This window comes from Lissotriton vulgaris, chromosome 5, assembly GCF_964263255.1.
Source record: "Lissotriton vulgaris chromosome 5, aLisVul1.2, whole genome shotgun sequence".
NCBI classification, from domain to species: domain Eukaryota; kingdom Metazoa; phylum Chordata; class Amphibia; order Caudata; family Salamandridae; genus Lissotriton; species Lissotriton vulgaris.
The window spans coordinates 2,013,334,005-2,013,352,008 of NC_141693.1; the positions used below are offsets into that span (position 1 = coordinate 2,013,334,005).

Below are 18,004 nucleotides of genomic sequence, written 5' to 3' on the forward strand. Positions count from 1 at the left end.
TTAAAGGAGCCTCTTGGAGAGTGCGCTGGACAGGGTGACGTGATATTAATCGGCAATCTGCAACCCTGACTGCGAGGATATGGTCCCCTACACCCCCACAGCATCCCCACACTTCACACTACTTGAACTCCTCTGACCCAGTGGCTGCATGAGAAAAGGAGAGGACGAGCCAATGAAAATAGGGATTTTCCCGTGTTCCAAAACAGGAATAATCTAGTATTAAAAAGTGTGTCAGGGACGCTGTTTGTGGAGGGGGAGGCGGTGCGTAGTGCAAATAGAGACCCCGGCAAGCAATTGCTCGTAATGGGGCTCTGCAAGCTTGAGGAAGGGGAGCTCCATTGTAGAACAGGAAGAGACGCGGCCTGAAGGGTACTGCAAGCTTTAGCACGGGGGTCATACTGTAAACAATGGTGGAGCGCTGTTGTAAATACAGAAGGGGCGGAGCCGCGCAACGTTTGCTAGTGGGAAGCACCATTAAACACAGGAATGGGGGGGCACTATTGTAAATATAGGTTATGGTATCCCTGTCAACACGTGAAGTTGGGCTGGTGACTGTTCACACCCGAAGGGCTGGAGCACTTTTAACACAGGGGTAGGGAGAAGAGGGCCATGACCACTGGAAGCGGGGCAACGCTTGTGTAGCTGGGCTCTAAAACACAGGAGTTAGGGCAATTGTCAACACATGAAATCTGAGGTTGATCACTTGTAAGCGGGGTCTGTGGAGGACCTTGGAGTGCACTTATGAGGGCTGTAACTGCAGCATTCTAACTAAAACAAGGGGTGAGGGCGTGAGGCAAGGGAGATTGTAAACACGGGAGGGCAACAAATGAAAACTCGGGCGGCACTGTAAATACTAGATCCGTGGGGCTAAAGGACATTGTACACTCATGTTGTGGGTTTACTCGGGGAGAAAACGTTAACCCTTTAAGCTTTAACACAAACTGTGTGGCAGTCGGATCCTGTAAGCGCAATACCGAGGCTGCCAGGGACAGAAATTGTCGGTTTGTAAACACATGTAGCACAGACCCAGGTGAGCTGGGCTTTGCTGAACAGTCTAAACCGGAACTGGTGTCACGTTGGTGAACAGTAAACATATGATATTGGGAGCAGACAGTTCATGGAAATATACCTGGAAGAATTTGCAATCACGTGGGAAACCTGGAAAAGCAGGACCTCGAACATCTGGAGAGCTGTAAATCACAACTTGGAACTCTTGGGAATTGAAAATCCTGCTACTGTCGATTATTTTGGAAACATGTAAATACTGAAACTGGAAGCTTTGGGAGAGCTGTAAACACGGAATAGGAGGAGCACTTGGGAACGGCAAACAAAGACTCTGGTGAGCACTCTGGAATTCAGGAAGCGTTGAAAACGAGCGCCACCCGATGTATGGTAAGCACAAGACCCGTGTAGTACAGAGAAACACGTGAATGTGCCGCGCTTCTGAGGAGCTGTATGTACTATGGAACTCCTGAGCCATCAAGGGGACTAGGAGCACGAGACGGGTAAGCAGTGACCAAAGAGTCACAAGTGAGATGCAATTAGGAACTTTAAACATCGGTCCATCACCACCACCTTTTGTACCGCTTTTGGCCACCATAAGTGTGGCAGGGTATGCTCAGATGTGAGTCCCTTGCTCACTTTGCCACTGGATTCAATCAAGCCGGGCTGAAGACGGCTGGAATGCCAGAAACCGGTCCTCGGAAGCTTGTTTCCGGTCCAGGGAAGACATGGCTTGACAGTTCGGGCTGGACTGTTCCCATGAGGCACAGGGTCAGACTGATTTGCATATAGCCATGTCTGAACTGGGGTGGCAGAGTGGGCTAAAGAACGGTGATGGATTAAACCCAGATCTTTTGACTGGGTGTGAGTGTTTGATTGATTCAGATGCTCCGTCCATCACCACCCCCTTTTGTACTGCTCATCCATAACTGCGCACGCTCTTGTGTATGTTTTTTGTTTTTGTTCCATATACGCCTGCTGATCCTTACCTGCGACTTTTCATTGGTATTCTTTTATTTTGCATTATATGCTGCTTCTTTGTAAATAACGCTTAGATGAGTTACTTTTCTTAGCTTGTGCTTTGTAAATTTTCTAAAATAATATTAACACGGTCAAGGAGTTAATTTGCGTGCACGGCCCGTGCACGCAGGCATTAGACCAAGGGATATATATTGGACAGCGAGGGTTCGAAAGGAATGCACATCCCCTTAAGTAGATGCCCGTGTGCGTGCACGCGCACGTTATTTCATGCCCGCAGAGGTCATCCGGGGCCAAATTTAACAGCAGGTTGGCAGTTATTGTGTCCGGCACTGTTCCAGAGGAGGAAATTGATTCACCCAGTGCTGCCATGGGTAAGTTCTGAATGTCTGGAACTGTGAGTCAGTCCAGCCCATGACTTACTCCTGCCGCGATGTCTGGTGCAGTGATGTGCCAGTCTGTCTGCGGGCGGGTTCCTGGAGGGATGTCACTTTTTGACAACAGGTTGTGATGTGACAATCTGATATCTGGACCCTGGATTGACGTCAGTCTGACGTCTGGGGGCTATTGCTACGTCACAGTCTGGGCTTAGGTTTTTTGTACGGCTGTCCGTCTGATCGCAAGTGAATGGACTGGACCGATCATGGGATTTGACTACAGATGACTAGAGTGGGGTCAGGCTCCCCATGTGTTATCTTTACGTCATAATCACCTGACATCTGGTTCCTGGACTGACGTCAGCCTGGCTTTTGATTCTTGTCAATTTTGATACTATTTTAAAAGTTTGCAAGTCAGATTCGAACATGTTAAATAGTGATTGTACATGCAGCGCACATCTGTATTTACACTCATTGGCACTTTAAAGCTAGATCTATTTATTGGCTTTGCCAATGCTTTTTATTCTTTGTACAAGTCGGAATAAGCGTTGTTTGTGATATTTTTGAAATTATGATGGATAATTCTTGTAATGGTTTTTATTAATCTCCAAATAACAGTTAGGTAATTTAAAAAATTTTTAATTACTGTTCAATGGAACAGATACAACCATACACACCAGATCTACAGATTCTGGACTGTTGTAATTATCAGACCCATTATGTGTGGGCAAATCCCCTCAACTCACCTGGCAACTGCTCAGGACGTGAGGCCCCGCCCTGTCCTTCGGTATCCCGGCCTATACTGAGCCGTCACCTCTGTAGATCTGGTGTGTATGGTTGTATCTGTTCCATTGAACAGTAATTACATTACTCGTAGTCACTTTGTTACACTTATTATCTTTTTACTATTTGCAGTAGCTTATATTCATAGGTCCTGAGGAATGCTAGACACTCTGTAGGTCACGGAAGCAGAAACATGTAGACCGATTGTCATAAACCTTATGGTGGCAGTTGTTTTTTCAAACTGCACAAGCACTGTTTTTAATCCCTGACACCATGAGATAGATATTAAAACAGTTTTCTCATAGTAGCCAGTTTTAATACAGTTCACATTTTTTCACTCAAGCACTGTACCCATCACTTTGAATGATAGTTAGCTCTTCATCTGACGATCTTAGTGTATCCAGTGGTACTAGTTAAAACATCCCTGAGCTCCTCCCTCGTAGCTGAGGGGGTTGTAGCCCTCGGATGTGCTAGGTTTACAGTGAGAGAAGATCCCAGATGATGAAGCATGTCACCTTTGGGTGAGTGATGGGATTCCGACCTTTAAATAGGGCTTTCCAATGAGAGGTCATGGTTATAAATATCTGAAAGAGACACGTTAGTGACAAATTCCTTACCTTAGAATATCCCCAGGCGCCAGACTGGATCCGGATATTTTTTGCGTAGCAGTACCCATGCGCGTCGGTAGGCGTCGTCCGTGGCTCCGTGTCTGTCGTGGGCGCCGTGATGACGTTGTCGGAGTACTTAGACGCCGCCTCCGCGCGCTGACGTCAGTTCTTCTTTTTTCCGCTCCAGCAAGCGCAGATCCGGAAAAGTTGTACCATAGTCAATTTTTGACTAACTTTTTACGATCCTTTTGATCTACTTTCAAAGTCTCTCGACTCCGACGGTGCCGGTAGGGATGCCCGGGTTCAAGCCTTGCGCCGACTGCAACCGACTGATGTCAGTTACCGACCCCCATCGCCGGTGCCTGCACTGTCTAGGCCCGGACCACGACGACAAGTCCTGCTCTGACTGCCGGGCCCTGACGTCTAAAGCTAGACTGGAGCGGTCCCGTAAGCGACTCGAGCTTCGGCAGTCCGCCCCACTCCGCTCGAGGTCCCGGTCCGAAAGGAGGTCGAGGGACCGGTCGCGGGGCCGGAGTCACCACCGTTCCGAGAGTCGTCATCGGTCTTCGGGCTCGAAGTCCTCAGGTAAGAGGCACAAGAAGACGAAGAGGCACCATCGCTCTTCTGACTCCCCCCGACGCTCACGTGATGCGCCCGGGGGTTCGGGCGACACCGGCTCCGCCGGAGCCACAGGCATCGCGGCCTGCTCCATACCCGCTGGTCCCTGGGCAGCACGTGACGCTGGAGGAGATCGAGGCCTTCCTCTCGGCCATGAGTTCGCTCACTCCTCCGTCGGGTTCCGCGGCGCCTTCGGGCCAAGCAGCCCGACTGAGTCCCCCAGCGGGCCGGGTGCTTCGGCGCCGCTGGGTGCTTCGTCGGCGACTTTGGTCCCGACGCCGCAGGGCCCCACTGGATCCGGATCCGGGTCGCCGCCGGTCGACCTCACGACCTCGCCGGCCCCAAGGGTGTCGCCCCCGGCGCCATCCCAGGATCATGCCGTCCCCGGTCCTACCCTCTATTCGGGTCTGGCATCGGAGCGGCGCCGCTCGGTGTCGTATTCGACGCCGCTTGGAAATTTTTGCTTCTACGACCAGGCCCCATCCTTTGAGCCTTAGTACCAGGCGATGGGTGACGAGGGGGATTGGGAGGGGTCTGAGGACCCTCTGGCACGTGAGTGTCAGTCTTCTTCGAACTGGACAGGAGAGCTTGCGGAGGCCAGTGGTCTGGACACTTCGCCCGACACTGGTTTTGTCTCCCCTCCTAGCGTGGCTATGGAGGAGGGGGCTGCTTATAGCGTGGTGCTGATGAGGGCGGCTAAGGCCTTGGGCCTTGAGCTCCCCGTCGCGGCCATGAGGACTAACCTCCTCACTGAGATCCTTAAACCGCAGTCAAGCTCGGCCGTGCCACTGCTGCCATTTAATGAGGTCTTATCAGACGTTCTTCTGGGCACTTGGTCCAAGCCCGCTACAGGTCAGCCTGTGGATAGGAACATGGCCAGGCGCCACCGCCCGGCTCCGGGCGGCCCTTGCTTGCTGTCTACCCACCCCACCCCCGAGAGCCTGGTTATCCAGACCTCTAATTCCAAGACCGCATTCCCGGAGGCTCCCCCCAATCGGGAATCCAAGAGGTACGAGCAATATGGGAAGTAAGTTTTCTCCTCCCTGAGTTTAGGATTGCGGTCAGTCTGTGGTAAATAAAATATTACCCTGTCGGAATTTCTATACTTAAACAAAAGGTCATGCATATAATGAGAGGCAGAGTCCGTGGTGTCCGATTCAAAAGGGCTTTATTTCAGTAACTCGAGTTAAGGGAGAATCGGGTTCCATCACCACTAAGGTTCAGGAAGGGTCTTCCGAACTTTATTCACAGAGTACAATATTTATACATGGGATATACATTAACTTGCATAGAGAAGGAGGAGCGCTCCAGGCAGAGCATGAGAAAGGAGAGATAAGAGCATATGGGCGTGCAAGAGGGCGTGTAAGAAGGCGTTCACTTGAGGAGTTATAGGTGAGTCATAGGTGGGTGGATACATGGAGGGGGTCTGCATGGCCAGCTGGAACCTTTACCCTACTTGTGTGCGCATCTTTGGTCATGACGTGCAACTAACGTGTAATTGGGGGGAAGCTGGGGGGAACCGACTTTCGATCTAGTAGAGAGACCTTCAGTGTCGGGACGACCTGCTCGTCTGGTATTATCTGATATCTTGGGTCCGGGGATGTATTATCTGAAGTAAAGGTCGCTCAAGTAAAGGTTGCTCATCACTAAGAGCCAGTGTGTGCATATATTTCTTCGTGCATTGCGTGGGGGCCATGGGCTTTCTATGGATGCGAGCTCTGTAAATCACTTAAACGGAGCCAGGAAGACTAGGCTCTATCTCTGTAGACGGGTTCTGTTTACCTTCTTCACTAGGCAGGAATGTGTTTTCTGAGGAGCAAGCAGATAACTGTGTGCAAAATACTGTCTTGGCACCACGGGCTGGGCCCCTCTCGGCTGAGCCAGAAGTATGCGAGAGGTCAGGGATACGTAACTGAGCTGCAGCTTTCAGAGTGTCTGGAGTCATGAAAAACCTTAATTCGGGAACTGGCTCAGGCTGGGCCAGAAAACGGGTTCATCTCGACTTTTAAACGTGCACCATGCAAATACATTGGCAACATAGGCCTCAGTGCAGAATTAACGTTTCTTTCATGGAAGGCTTGGTAACTGACATTCTAATGTGAGACGGAAATGCAGAGGCATCAATTATTACAGGCATGAGAGGGAAAAATGCATGGATGATATGTACATACACTAAACGTGGGGTACAAGCAGGGGACACATTGGCCATGTAAAATTTCTATTTCCTCAAGTCAACACTGCATGCCTCTTGGGCCGCTACACCCACTCTCTGTGGCATACAGTCGCAGACGTGCTGCGAGAATGCCCAGTGGAGGTCTGGGCTAAACTCGGCCAAGCCCTTGTGGAGGGTCGAGATGCGGCGTGTTATTCCATCCGGTCTGGGCTGGACACTACTGACTCACTGGGCATAGCGATGGCAACGACAGTGGCGATTCGTCGCCACGCCTGGTTGAGGTCCGCCAACTTCTCGGCTGATGTCCAAAACACACTTATGGACATGCCGTTCGATGGCCGTCGCCTCTTTGGCGACAAGGCAGACCATGCGTTTGAGCGCTTTAAGGACTCCAGGGCTACGGCCACGTCCTTGGGCCTCTCGGCCCCGCGCCAGCAAACGGCTGCCTTTGGCCCTTTTGTGGCCAAGGAAGGGGCGCCCCCACACGTCCTGCCGGCCACGGGCTGCAGACTACCATCCAGCGCGGTGGCGGACGTGGGAACCGCCGTGGCGGCGGTCGGGGACAACGGCAAGGCCAGTCCACACCTGCCCCTGCAGCATCCACCTCAAAACCCTCCTAGTCCGAGATTTCAGGCCCACGTGACGCCAGTGGGGGGCAGGGTTCGCCATCACCACCACCACTGTCGCACTGTCACTTCGGATAGGTGGGTGCTGCAAATCGTCCGAAGGGGCTACTCCATCCCCTTCGAGGCATCCCCTCCAGCCATGCCACCGCAGTACCACGCGTGTCGGGGGATCACTTGAAACTTCAGCAAGAGGAAGTTGCGGCCCTCTTGGCCAAGGGGGCCATCGAGCACGTTCCTGGGCCAGAAGTAGGGTGTGGCTGTTACTCCCACTACTTTCTGGTACCCAAGAAGGGCAAAGGGAGCCTACGGCCCTATCTTGGACCTACGTAATGTCAACGGCTTCCTCCGGAAGGAGAAGTTCAAGATGCTGACATTGGCTCAGGTCTTAGCTGCCCTAGACCCTGGAGACTGGATGGTAGCGTTGGACTTGCAGGACGCTTATTTTCACATCCCCATCCTGCCGGCCCACCGGCATTACCTGCGGTTCACGGTAGGCCACGAGCACTTTCAGTTTACCGTGCTCCCCTTCGGCCTCACCAGCGCCCCACGGGTGTTCACAAAAGTGATGGCGGTGGTCGCAGCTCATCCGTGCAGGCTAGGGGTTTCAGTCTTCCCCTACCTCGACGACTGGTTGTTGAAGGCGGGCTCGCCCCAGACAGTCGTCAGCCACCTCCAGACTACGGCCGACCTCTTGCACCTGCTGGGGTTCTCCATCAATGTGCCGACGTCACACCTGTGTCCCTCTCAGAAGCTCCTCTTCATCGGAGCGGTTCTAGACTCGGCACAGTTTCGGGTTTATACTCCCGAACAGCGGTTTCAGGATATTCAGGCTCTGATTCCGATCTTTCAGCCTTTATCCCGGGTCTCGTCAGGTTGACGCTACGGCTTCTGGGGCTGATTGCCTCCTGCATCCTGCTGGTGCATCATGCCCAGTGGCGGATGCAGACTCTGCAGTGGGACCTGAAGTTCAGTGGGCCCAGCATCAGGGCAACTTGTCCGACTATGTCTTGATCTCGGAGGGCACTGCAAGAGAGTTGCAGTGGTGGCTCACGGATCGCGATTGGGTCAGCGGCAGATCTCTCTCCCTATCCCAACCGGAGCACGTAGTTGTGACGGGCCCGTCCCTCCAGGGCTGGGGGGTGCACATGGGAGAGGCGGAGATCAGAGGCCTCTGGTCTCCGGCAGAGTCCCAGCTCCACATCAACCTTCTGGAGCTGCGGGCGATCCGGCTTGCACTGAAGGTATTCCTCCCCTCTGTCCGGGGGAGTGTAGTGCAGGTGTTCACGGACAACACCACCGCCATGTGGTACTGCAACAAACAGGGCGGAGTCGTGGACCCTATGCCAGGAGGATCTGCGCCTCTGGCAGTGGCTGGAACATCAGGGCGTGACCCTGGTGGTTCAACACCTGGCAGGTTCTCTGAACGCTAGGGCGGACAAACTCAGCCGTCTGTGCATGATGGATCACGAATAGCGTCTGAACTCGGACGTGGCGCAAGGCCTCTTTCAGCAATGGGGAGAGCCTTGGTTAGATCTATTCGCCACAGAAGAGAACGCGCAATGTCATCAGTTCTGCATGTTGGAATTTCCAAGGCAGCACTCGCTCGGAGACGCTTTTCGTCGCGACTGGAGTTGCGTTCTGTTGTACGCCTTTCCGCCTATACCACTTCTGCCCAGAGTGCTGAAGATCAGGCGCAACCGGACCCAGGTTATCCTTGTGGCTCCGGACTGGACACGAAGGTATTGGTATCCAGAGCTACTCAGCATGTCTATTGATCCCCCGATTCGTCTGCCTCTTCAGGAGGACCTTCTGTCGCAACAGCAGGGGACGGTCCTCCACCCGAACCTGTCCAGTCTCCACCTCCATGCTTGGAGATTAAGCGGCGACAGTTGAGGCCATTTGACTTGCCTCCTGAAGTTTGTAATGTGATTCTGGCAGCCAGGCGTCCCTCCACAAAGTCGATATATGCCTGCAGGTGGAACAGATTTGTGGCATGGTGCACAGCAAAGGCTGTGGATCCACTCTCTGCCCCCCTTTCTGAGGTTCTCCTCTTCCTTCTTTCTCTTGCCCAGCAGGGCTCTGCTCTGGGCACTATCAAGGGCTACCTTTTTGCCCTTTCCGCCTTCTTAAGGCTGCCTGATCAGCCTTCTTTGTTCAAGTCCCCGATTGTTAACAGATTTTTAAAGGGCATCACTCATATGTTGCCTCCTGTTCCTTTCATTACGCCCCAGTGGGACTTGAACCTGGTTCTGACCTACCTGATGTGCGCTCTTCTTTTGAGCCGCTTCATAACTGTCCTCTCCGTCTTCTTACGCTTAAGACTGCTTTCCTGGTTGCCATCACCTCTGCCAGGAGAGTGAGTGAGCTCCAGGCTCTTTCCTCTAAACCTTATTTCCTTTCTGTCTATCCGGACAAGGTTGTGTTGCGGACAAGACACTCTTTCCTGCCCAAGATAGTCACAGCCTTCCACATCGGGCAGTCCATCGCCTTGCCCACCTTCTTTCCGCCTCCGCATCCCTTGAAAGAGGAAGAGAGGCTCCACCGCCTGGACCCAAAACGTGCGCTCTCATACTATCTGGATTGCACCCGCCAGTTCCGGGTGGATGACCAACTCTTTGTTGGTTATGTGGGTGCTATGAAAGGACGGGCGGTGCACAAATGGACCATCTCTCGGTGGATCGAGTTGTGCATCCAACCGTGCTACTCTTTGGCTAAAAAGTAATTTCCTGTTGGGCTGAGGGCCCATTCCACTCGGGCCACAGCGACTACTACTGCCCTGGGCCGAGGAGTCCCCTTGCAGGACATTTGTCAGGCAGCTATGTGGGCCTCGCTGCACACGTTTGCAAGACACTACTGCCTGGACAGCCAAGTCCGGAGGAAAAGCTTCTTTGGCCGGTCTGTCCTTCAGGACTTTCTGGTGTGATTATTGGTTCGCAGACCCACAACCGGGGTTGGTATTGCTGGGGTATCTATTCCAAGGTAAGGAATCTATCACTAACGTGTCTCTTTCAGATGCACAAGTTACTACTTGTGTAACGATATATCTGTAAGAGACATTAGTTAGTGATAGATTCCTTACCAACTCACTCAACCTCCCCATTCTGCGAACCGATATCTAGGGTAAGGTCATCCCCTTTCAGGGCCCTAGTTTCCTGGCACCAGTGTTGGTTTTTGACATGGCTCTGTGTTTCTGGCGCGGAAAAGCTGTGTATAAGAACTGACGTCAGTGCGCGGAGGCGGCATCTAAGTATTCCGACGACGCCGACGACGGACGCAGAGCCGCGGACGACGCCTACCGACGCGCATGGGTACTGCTACGCAAAAAATCTCCGGATCCAGTATGATGCCTGGGGATATTCTAAGGTAAGGAATCTATCACTAACTAATGTCTCTTACAGATATATTGTTACACATGTAGTAACTTGTGCGTGTACTTTATTATTCAGGCTCGTGTATAGGAAGCTTAGGCGAATTAAGAGACCCACAGATACATTGTTGTATTTTCTAGTTCTGGTTGGGATTATATCTGTGTTGGTCGTTAAACTTTCCCTGGACCCACTAACCCTCGGTTTATTTCTTGACTCCTATAGGAGGTCAAGTAGAGTCGTTGGAAGCTCGTCTAGCAAATGTTATTGGGCCTTAATTTCAAACTGGAGAAGTATCTGAAAAGGAGATCATAGTTCTGTTGAAGTGGCAAATGGCAACTTGACTTTGATTCAGTTTTTTGTCATCCTTAGTGGTCAAGCAGATGACACCCTGAATCTCTAAACATATCAAACACGCTTTAAGACTTATGATAATGCCTACAAGCGGAAAGAAAAACATGCCAATCTCTTTGATAGAAATGTGGTGTTGACCCAGAGGGTCAAGATATTTAAATACAATAACAATAGATAGAGGGTGGAGATAGAATTGAATCTATACTGCTTCGTGATAACCTTGTACATGGAAAAGATCCTCGTCCTGCTTTTGTAATGGATAAAATGAGGCGGAGTGCATCGGATCCAGAGCTTTTAACTCTGTCCAAGGAGTCAGCAGCTGCAAGCAGGACTTGAACTCTTATCCCCCTTTCTTTCTCATCTCAGTCAAGCCTCTTGTGTGAGCTTTAGTGTATTGTTATATACCATATTCTTCTCTTGTATTTAATTGCTCATAATTTTGTCATGCATTTATTTCCTTCTAACTGCCCTCATTCTGCTACAATGTTTCATCTGGTCCTTGCTTGGGTGTTTGTTTAGGGTTCTGGCTTACTCCATAAATTCCTTGTTGCCTGTATCCCTAATTGTCCCCGGAACAAGTGTTAATGTGATAGATATGGAAATTAGCGGTAGAAATGTCTTTATGATCTAAACATTGATAAAGATGATCTGACCCGCTTTCCTTGTTTGAATCAGGGCCATTTTCGGCTGCTACTAATGAACATCTTTTGCAATGAATCCTTCTTGTTTGTTTTGTTTGATTTGCATGTGTGTCCATTCTCTACTCCAGCTCGCTCCCATCCACTCCTAGGTTTCTTCAGGGGCTTGCTAGCATCTCCCATTGATTGCACGCCTTAGTTTGAGCGAACTCCATAACAGAAGAAACCAGGTAACGGTCTCCAGTGATGTTATAAGACACTCCCGCTGGATGACTCTTCCTGCCATGATCTCTCGGTGTGGTGGGATTCAGGAATAGGAGGATTGGCTTTTGGAGCATTTCAATTTCATCATGGGTTGGCAATCACATTGTGAGTTATTGTTAATATCTGTTTCCGTTAAATGTGCCCACAATCCATAATATTCGAATCAATATGTAAATAGCTTCAGAGGTATAAAAATAATTCAGAGACACTGTTCTTGGAAGTATAACTAATCATGATGTGAATCGAAATGTTAAACGCTCCATTCGTGATACATCTCAATTCTGTTGGATTGAGTGGCGGTGCTCGCCTCTGCTACAAGAGGAAGCTTCACTTGTAAGAGCAATATACAGTGGAGCCTATGCCTGTGGCCAGAAGATGAACAATGTAGCTGTTTCCTAATTGCTCAAACCCCTTAATTCAAGTGTCTCACAGCATGCTATGTGTTGTCTGAACAATTCTCAATGAGAATTGTTCCGACAACACCTAGCATACTGTGAGACACTAGAATCAAGGGGGTTGAGCCATAGAAAGACGCCCTTGACTACAAACTGCTTTTGCTGAACGTGATGTGCTTTAATGTCATTTTAGGATTCCAGGTTGGTGATTGAAGCATTTAAATCTGGGTTTGAGCCACCCGGAGACGTGGAGTTTGAGGACTACACCCAGCCGATGAAACGAACCATCTCTGACACCAGCCTGACCACTTCCAAGAGTGATGGTAAAACAGAAGCCAAGCCTGGGGGCAAGTCACGGGGCAAACTGTGGCCCTTCATCAAGAAGAACAAGGTACTGCCTTCCAGAGCTAGCTTTAGACTGGGGCGTGGTCTGCCTTCTGCCCCTCACTGTACAACCTGTGCAGCTTCACTGCGCTTTATAGCTTAAGAAATGTCACCTGAATGCTTAACTATATTTATCTGATGTTTATTTTTTAAAATGTGTTGTTTTTGGGGAAAAAAATTTGGGGATTTTTGTGTTTTTATATTTTATATTCATAAATTTCTTATCGGTGTGAAGGCTTTGCCATTGCATTTTCTGTTTTGCATTCAACACTGTGCTGGATCACACTGCAATGGCGTCTGTGCTCACCACCAACTAACTCTGTAACATCACCATGTCTGTCATTTGTTGGGCAGTATTCCTGCAGGTTCTGATGTTCTAGCATTTCTAACTCTGTAAATCGCAGGCTGCTGGTTTTCTGTGAACCATTGTCATCCTTGCCACCCACATCTGTGTCCTACCATAGAGTCCCTCTTTTTCATAAGGTTTGTGCCCGATGCTGCATAGCCCTGGCATCCACAGCAGCCGGCCTTGTTGCCGCGTTAGCTCTTGCACGCTCTTCAGGGGAGGCCGGCTTTGGCTCCCCTCCATCTCCCAATGGGTACGACCAAAGTGGTTGAATGCTCTTTCGTGGTAGGACTATCCCACTTTTCGATGACCCCCTCCCCAAGTAGGGGTGATCCAACTTCTGCACCCTTCTCAGTGGTAGGGTCCATTTTGGCCTTCTGCACCTATACTATTGTAACTTCCTACTGCTACTCTTGCACAGGTGAACACAATGCCAGCAAGTTGGCATTATTCCCCTGTGCCCAGGTCCATGTCACCCTGGCTGGATTGTTGCCACAATCTTCCCCACATCACCTGAAAGGACTGCAGTTTTAATATTGCATTTCTATTGCTTTTGTTTCTGATGGTGGACGATGTCTCGCAGACTCAGTGAGCACCCCTGCTTTACTTCTTCCATACTCGCCCCATTGAGCGCCTCCCCGTTCCAATACTGCGCTGCTCTGCAGGTTCCTATGTTTAATAGGGTTTCTCTGAGCAGATCCTGTCTTGCAAACCCCAAACCTGGGACTTCTGCCCTGTAGAACTCAGCCTCAATTGTTGCTATCACTGCACACTCTAGAGCAGCGGTTCTAAACCTGGGGTCCGTGGACCCTTGGGGATCCACAAAGCCTCCTTAGGGGGGTCCGTGGCTGAGTAGAAAAATGAATGATGTTAACAGATTAATAAGTCGTATACAAATAAAGAAGCAAAATGTAAAATGACACATTTTAAAACGTTCGGTTAATGTGAAGGCATTTGAAACTGGAGGCTAAAAATTGGGTGGTATCCTCAGTATAGTTCTTGGGAGCAGCTAAACACAATCTAGAGTGTATGATGGATGACCTCAATTGAATTAAAAAAAAAGTTCCTACATTAAAATCAAATAGTAGATTTTTATTTTATTTGGCGAATTAAAATATTTCATCATTTGTGTTTGTTTAATGAACGCTTCCGTATGTATTTTTCTGTATTGTTTAGCAGTACAAATCATTGAATTTCCTTAGGCCAGGGTCCCCAGGTTCCAACAAAGACTCAGTGGGAGTCCTCGGATTCTATTAAAAGTTAAGTGGGGATCAGGAACCACTGCTCTAGAGTCTTGCCCTTTTAGTTCCACTATCCACATCTTTGAAACAGATTTAAAATGTTCTGAAATACTTCTCAACAAGGTTAATTGAACTAAAACCAGTCTTTAGATCCTAGTGTGATATCTTTCATGCACTCGCAGTTGGCAGCAGAACAGTTAGGACTGCTTGTTTGCAATCGGTAGTGGCAATAGTCCTACTGTAAACCTATGGCCACCGGTGGCATGGGAATCGTTATGCATCCTTCCTAGCGATGGGAAACATCCCACGTGGCCACCAGTAATAATGACTGCATCCCAACAGTAAAGCTATGTTCAAGAGGCTGAGCACCTCATTGCTTAGCTTTACACAATTCTGTGTCGTTGAGGTATTTCCTTTCGCTGAGGTGCTACGTTTTATTCATGTCAGTCTTTGCTCTGTTGTTGTGGCTGTTGACAGAGCCATTCCCTGGCTATTGATGTCCTTGCGGAGTCACTTGCCGTGGTGGCAGATAAGCATAGCCACCTTCACCCAGATATGAACGACTATGGAAGCGTACTTCTCAGTGGACGACCAAGACCATCATATTTACGTACTCCCTTACCTTCCTCTGCCTCTAGACAGTTATGGTAAGAGCGTATAAGGAGACATACTTCTCACAAGACTACCAACACAGCAGATCAACCACCTCCAATACATTCTTTTATTCTCTACTCAGCCTTGTTAGCGGTGGATATTTAGGAGGAAGAATTACAAACCACTATTTACCGCCATCAGTATTTATCAGGATAACTGTTTACCAGTAAGTTGTGCTCCCCTTCCTACAAATGTTAGAATATGCTGCCTATGTACAGGATCTCGAATCACATTTGCATAGATTACGTTTTAGAATTGTCTCATCGAGAAAACAACTGCAAAAGTCAACTTTTTTGTTAATTAGAGATGAATAGAATTAAATGTTGACCCTAAAAATAAATTGTACTCAATAACTCACTTTAGTTGACTCCTGCCCCCAAATTTAGCAAGTGTGCTTGTAGGTATCACCCTTCATAAGGAAACATTTGATACTGCTACTATGACCAACAATGGTGCTCTGCTGCCCATGGTGCATAGTAGTGTCAGTTAGACTGTTTTTCAAGAGTTAAAAAAGATGTCAATGATGGAGACTTGGTTTTACAAGTAACCTTCCACTCTGTTATGGGGCCTTCTCTGATATTCCTAAACTTATAACTGAAGAAGAAACTCCTCACTGCGACTCAACAGCTGAGTCATTAAGGAGAAAATGCACAGAAGGTTAGACTCTGATCATGGAAATAGTATCTGATAGAGACATCTAGCCACAGATTTCTTACCTTTGAACTTGCAGGTGTCAGACTGGATCTGGAAGATTTTGATAGCAGTACCCCTTTGCGCCGGAGTGTGGCATCTGTCCACTGCGTGTGATGTCGTAGGCGTCGGCTTCGTCGTCATTGTGATATCTGCATCGTCTATATAGGTGCCACCCCAGCGCTCTGACACCAGTTCTTTTCGCGCTAGCCAGTACAGATCCGTTGAAGAGCGCTTGTACCTGTCATTTTTGACAGACTTTTTTGTCGACTCCTTTTGGTGTGTAGTGATGTTTAGTAAGAAGACCTCAGGGTTCAAGCCATGCGGTGACTGTCACGCGCCTTGTTGGTCACGGACCCTCACCTTGTGTGTCTCTGGTGCTAGTAGCGTGACCATGAAACAAAGTTGTGCTCCAACTGCCAGGCCAAGTTGCTGCAGGCTTTGAGGGAGTGGTCCCTAAAGCAGATTGTGGTCCATCGTACGGCACCACGGAGGTCTCCTCGCCGATCTTATTCCCGGGCCTGGTCTATGTCGAGAGCACCGCTACCGAGGGTTGAAGTCCTCTTCCTTGAAGTCATTGCAGTCAGGTAAGAGGCACCATAAGAAACACAAGAAGTCGAAGCGTGCCCCGTCAATCACGTGACGAGACCAAGAAACCTCGGCGTTCGAGGATCCGCAGAGTGGAGCAGACGCAGGCTAGGATGACATGGTGAGGCCTAAGGGCTTGGTTGTAGCCCGCGAGTCCTTAAAACGCTCAAATGCTGCATCAGCTCTGTCTCGAAGAGACATGGCCATCAAATGTCCATATGATTAGCTTGGACATCGCCTGAAAATCCAGACGTCCTCAGCCAGGTGGCCAGAAGTTGAGCCAAGCTACACTCCCATCCTCCACCGCAAAACCTTCCTAGTCCGATCCCCCCCGGATTATGCCGTCCATTTGGTGGCAGGATACGCCATCACCTCCACCACTGGCGGGACATCACTTCTGACAGGTGGGTGTTGCAATCAGGCTGATGGGGCTACTCCCTCCCCTTTAAGACTAGCCCTCCATCCATGCCTCCTGCTTACGATCAGCTGATGGAGGATCACCATGCCCTACTCCGCAAGGAAGTCAAAACCCTCTTGGCCAAGGGAACTATAGAGAGGGTACCCGGGGCAGAAATAGGCTGTGGTCGTTACTCCTGATATTTTCTGGTTCCAAAGAAGGGCGGAGGCCTTCATCCTAGCCTCCACCTCACAGCCCTCAACTACTTCCTCAAAAAGGAGAAATTCAAGATGCTCACCCTCGTTCAGGTCCTGTCTGCCCTGAACTCTGGAAACTGGATGGTAGCGTTGGCCTTGCAGGATGCCTATTTCCATATCCCCATCCCGCGTGCCCATCATCGCTATTTGCGGTTTGTTTGCTGTTCTCCCCTTTGGCCTCACAAGTGCCACTCAGGTGTTCATAAAGGTGATGGCGTTGGTTGCAGTCCATCTGCGAAGATTAGGGGTTCCAGCCTTTCCCTATCTCGACGACTGGTTGTTGAAAGCTGGCTCGTCCTATGCTATCGTTTCCCACCTCTATACTACAGCAATCCTCCTGCACTCGCTGGGATTCACTATCAAAGTGTCGAAGTCACACCTGACTAACTCTCAGACACTCCTTTTAATCGGAGCAATTCTGGACACAGTGCAGTTTCGGGCTTATCCTTCGGAGCGATGAGTCCAGGATATTCAGGCAATGGTACCGATGTTTCAGCCTCTATCATAGATTTTGGTGAGGATGACTCTGAGGGTGTTGGGTCTCATGGCCTCCTGCATACTGCTTGTTGATCATGCCAGATGGCACATGCGGGCTCAGCAGTGGGACCTGAAGTTCCAATGGGCACAGCATCAGGGAAATCTCACCGACCTGGTACAGATATCATAGGGCACTGCGAAAGACCTGCAGTGGTGGCTAACAAACCACAATTTGGTCAGGGGCAGATCCCTCTCCCTTCCCCACCTAGATCTCACAGTAGTGACGGATGCGTCTCTTCTGGGATGGGGTGGCCATATGGGGGAGGTGGTCTCCGATGAAGCCAGGCTCCGTATCAAACTGTTGGAGCTTTGGTCAACCCAATTGGCACTGAAAGCCTTTTTACCATCCATCAAGGGAAGGCTGGCTCAGGTGTTCACGCCAGCACTACCGCCATGTGGTACTACAACTAACAGGGTGGTGTGGGGTCGTGGACCCTCTGTCAAGAGACCCTGCGTGTCTGGGCTTGGCTGGAACAACAGGGCATTTCCCTAGTGATTCAACATCTGGCCGGTTCTCTGATCGCCAGAGTGTACAATCTCAGCCTTCGGTGCCTTGCGGATCACGAGTGGTATCTCCATCCGGAAGTAGTACAGGAGGGGGGGAGACCTTGGTAGATCTGTTCACCTCCAAAGAGAACGCGCTATGTCAGCAGTTTTGCTAATTGGAGTTTCCAAGGCGGCTCTCACTCGGCGACACCTTTTGTCATGAGTGGAGCTCAGGCCTCCTGT

General features: G+C 49.9%; 1 protein-coding gene across 15 annotated transcripts in view; it reads left to right on the plus strand.

The window, feature by feature from the left end:
• The window catches only part of FNBP1 (formin binding protein 1), an 887,470-nt gene that overhangs the window by 615,473 nt on the left and 253,993 nt on the right, over positions 1 to 18,004 (plus strand). For all 15 annotated transcript variants that reach the window (XR_015296123.1, XM_086924822.1, XM_086924824.1 and 12 more), the window contains exon 9: positions 12,375 to 12,572. Coding sequence is in view for 14 of the 15 variants with exons in the window: in XM_086924822.1 (XP_086780948.1) it covers positions 12,375 to 12,572 (198 nt within the window). In the remaining variant the exon portion in view is untranslated. The remainder of the gene's footprint in view (positions 1 to 12,374; positions 12,573 to 18,004) is intronic.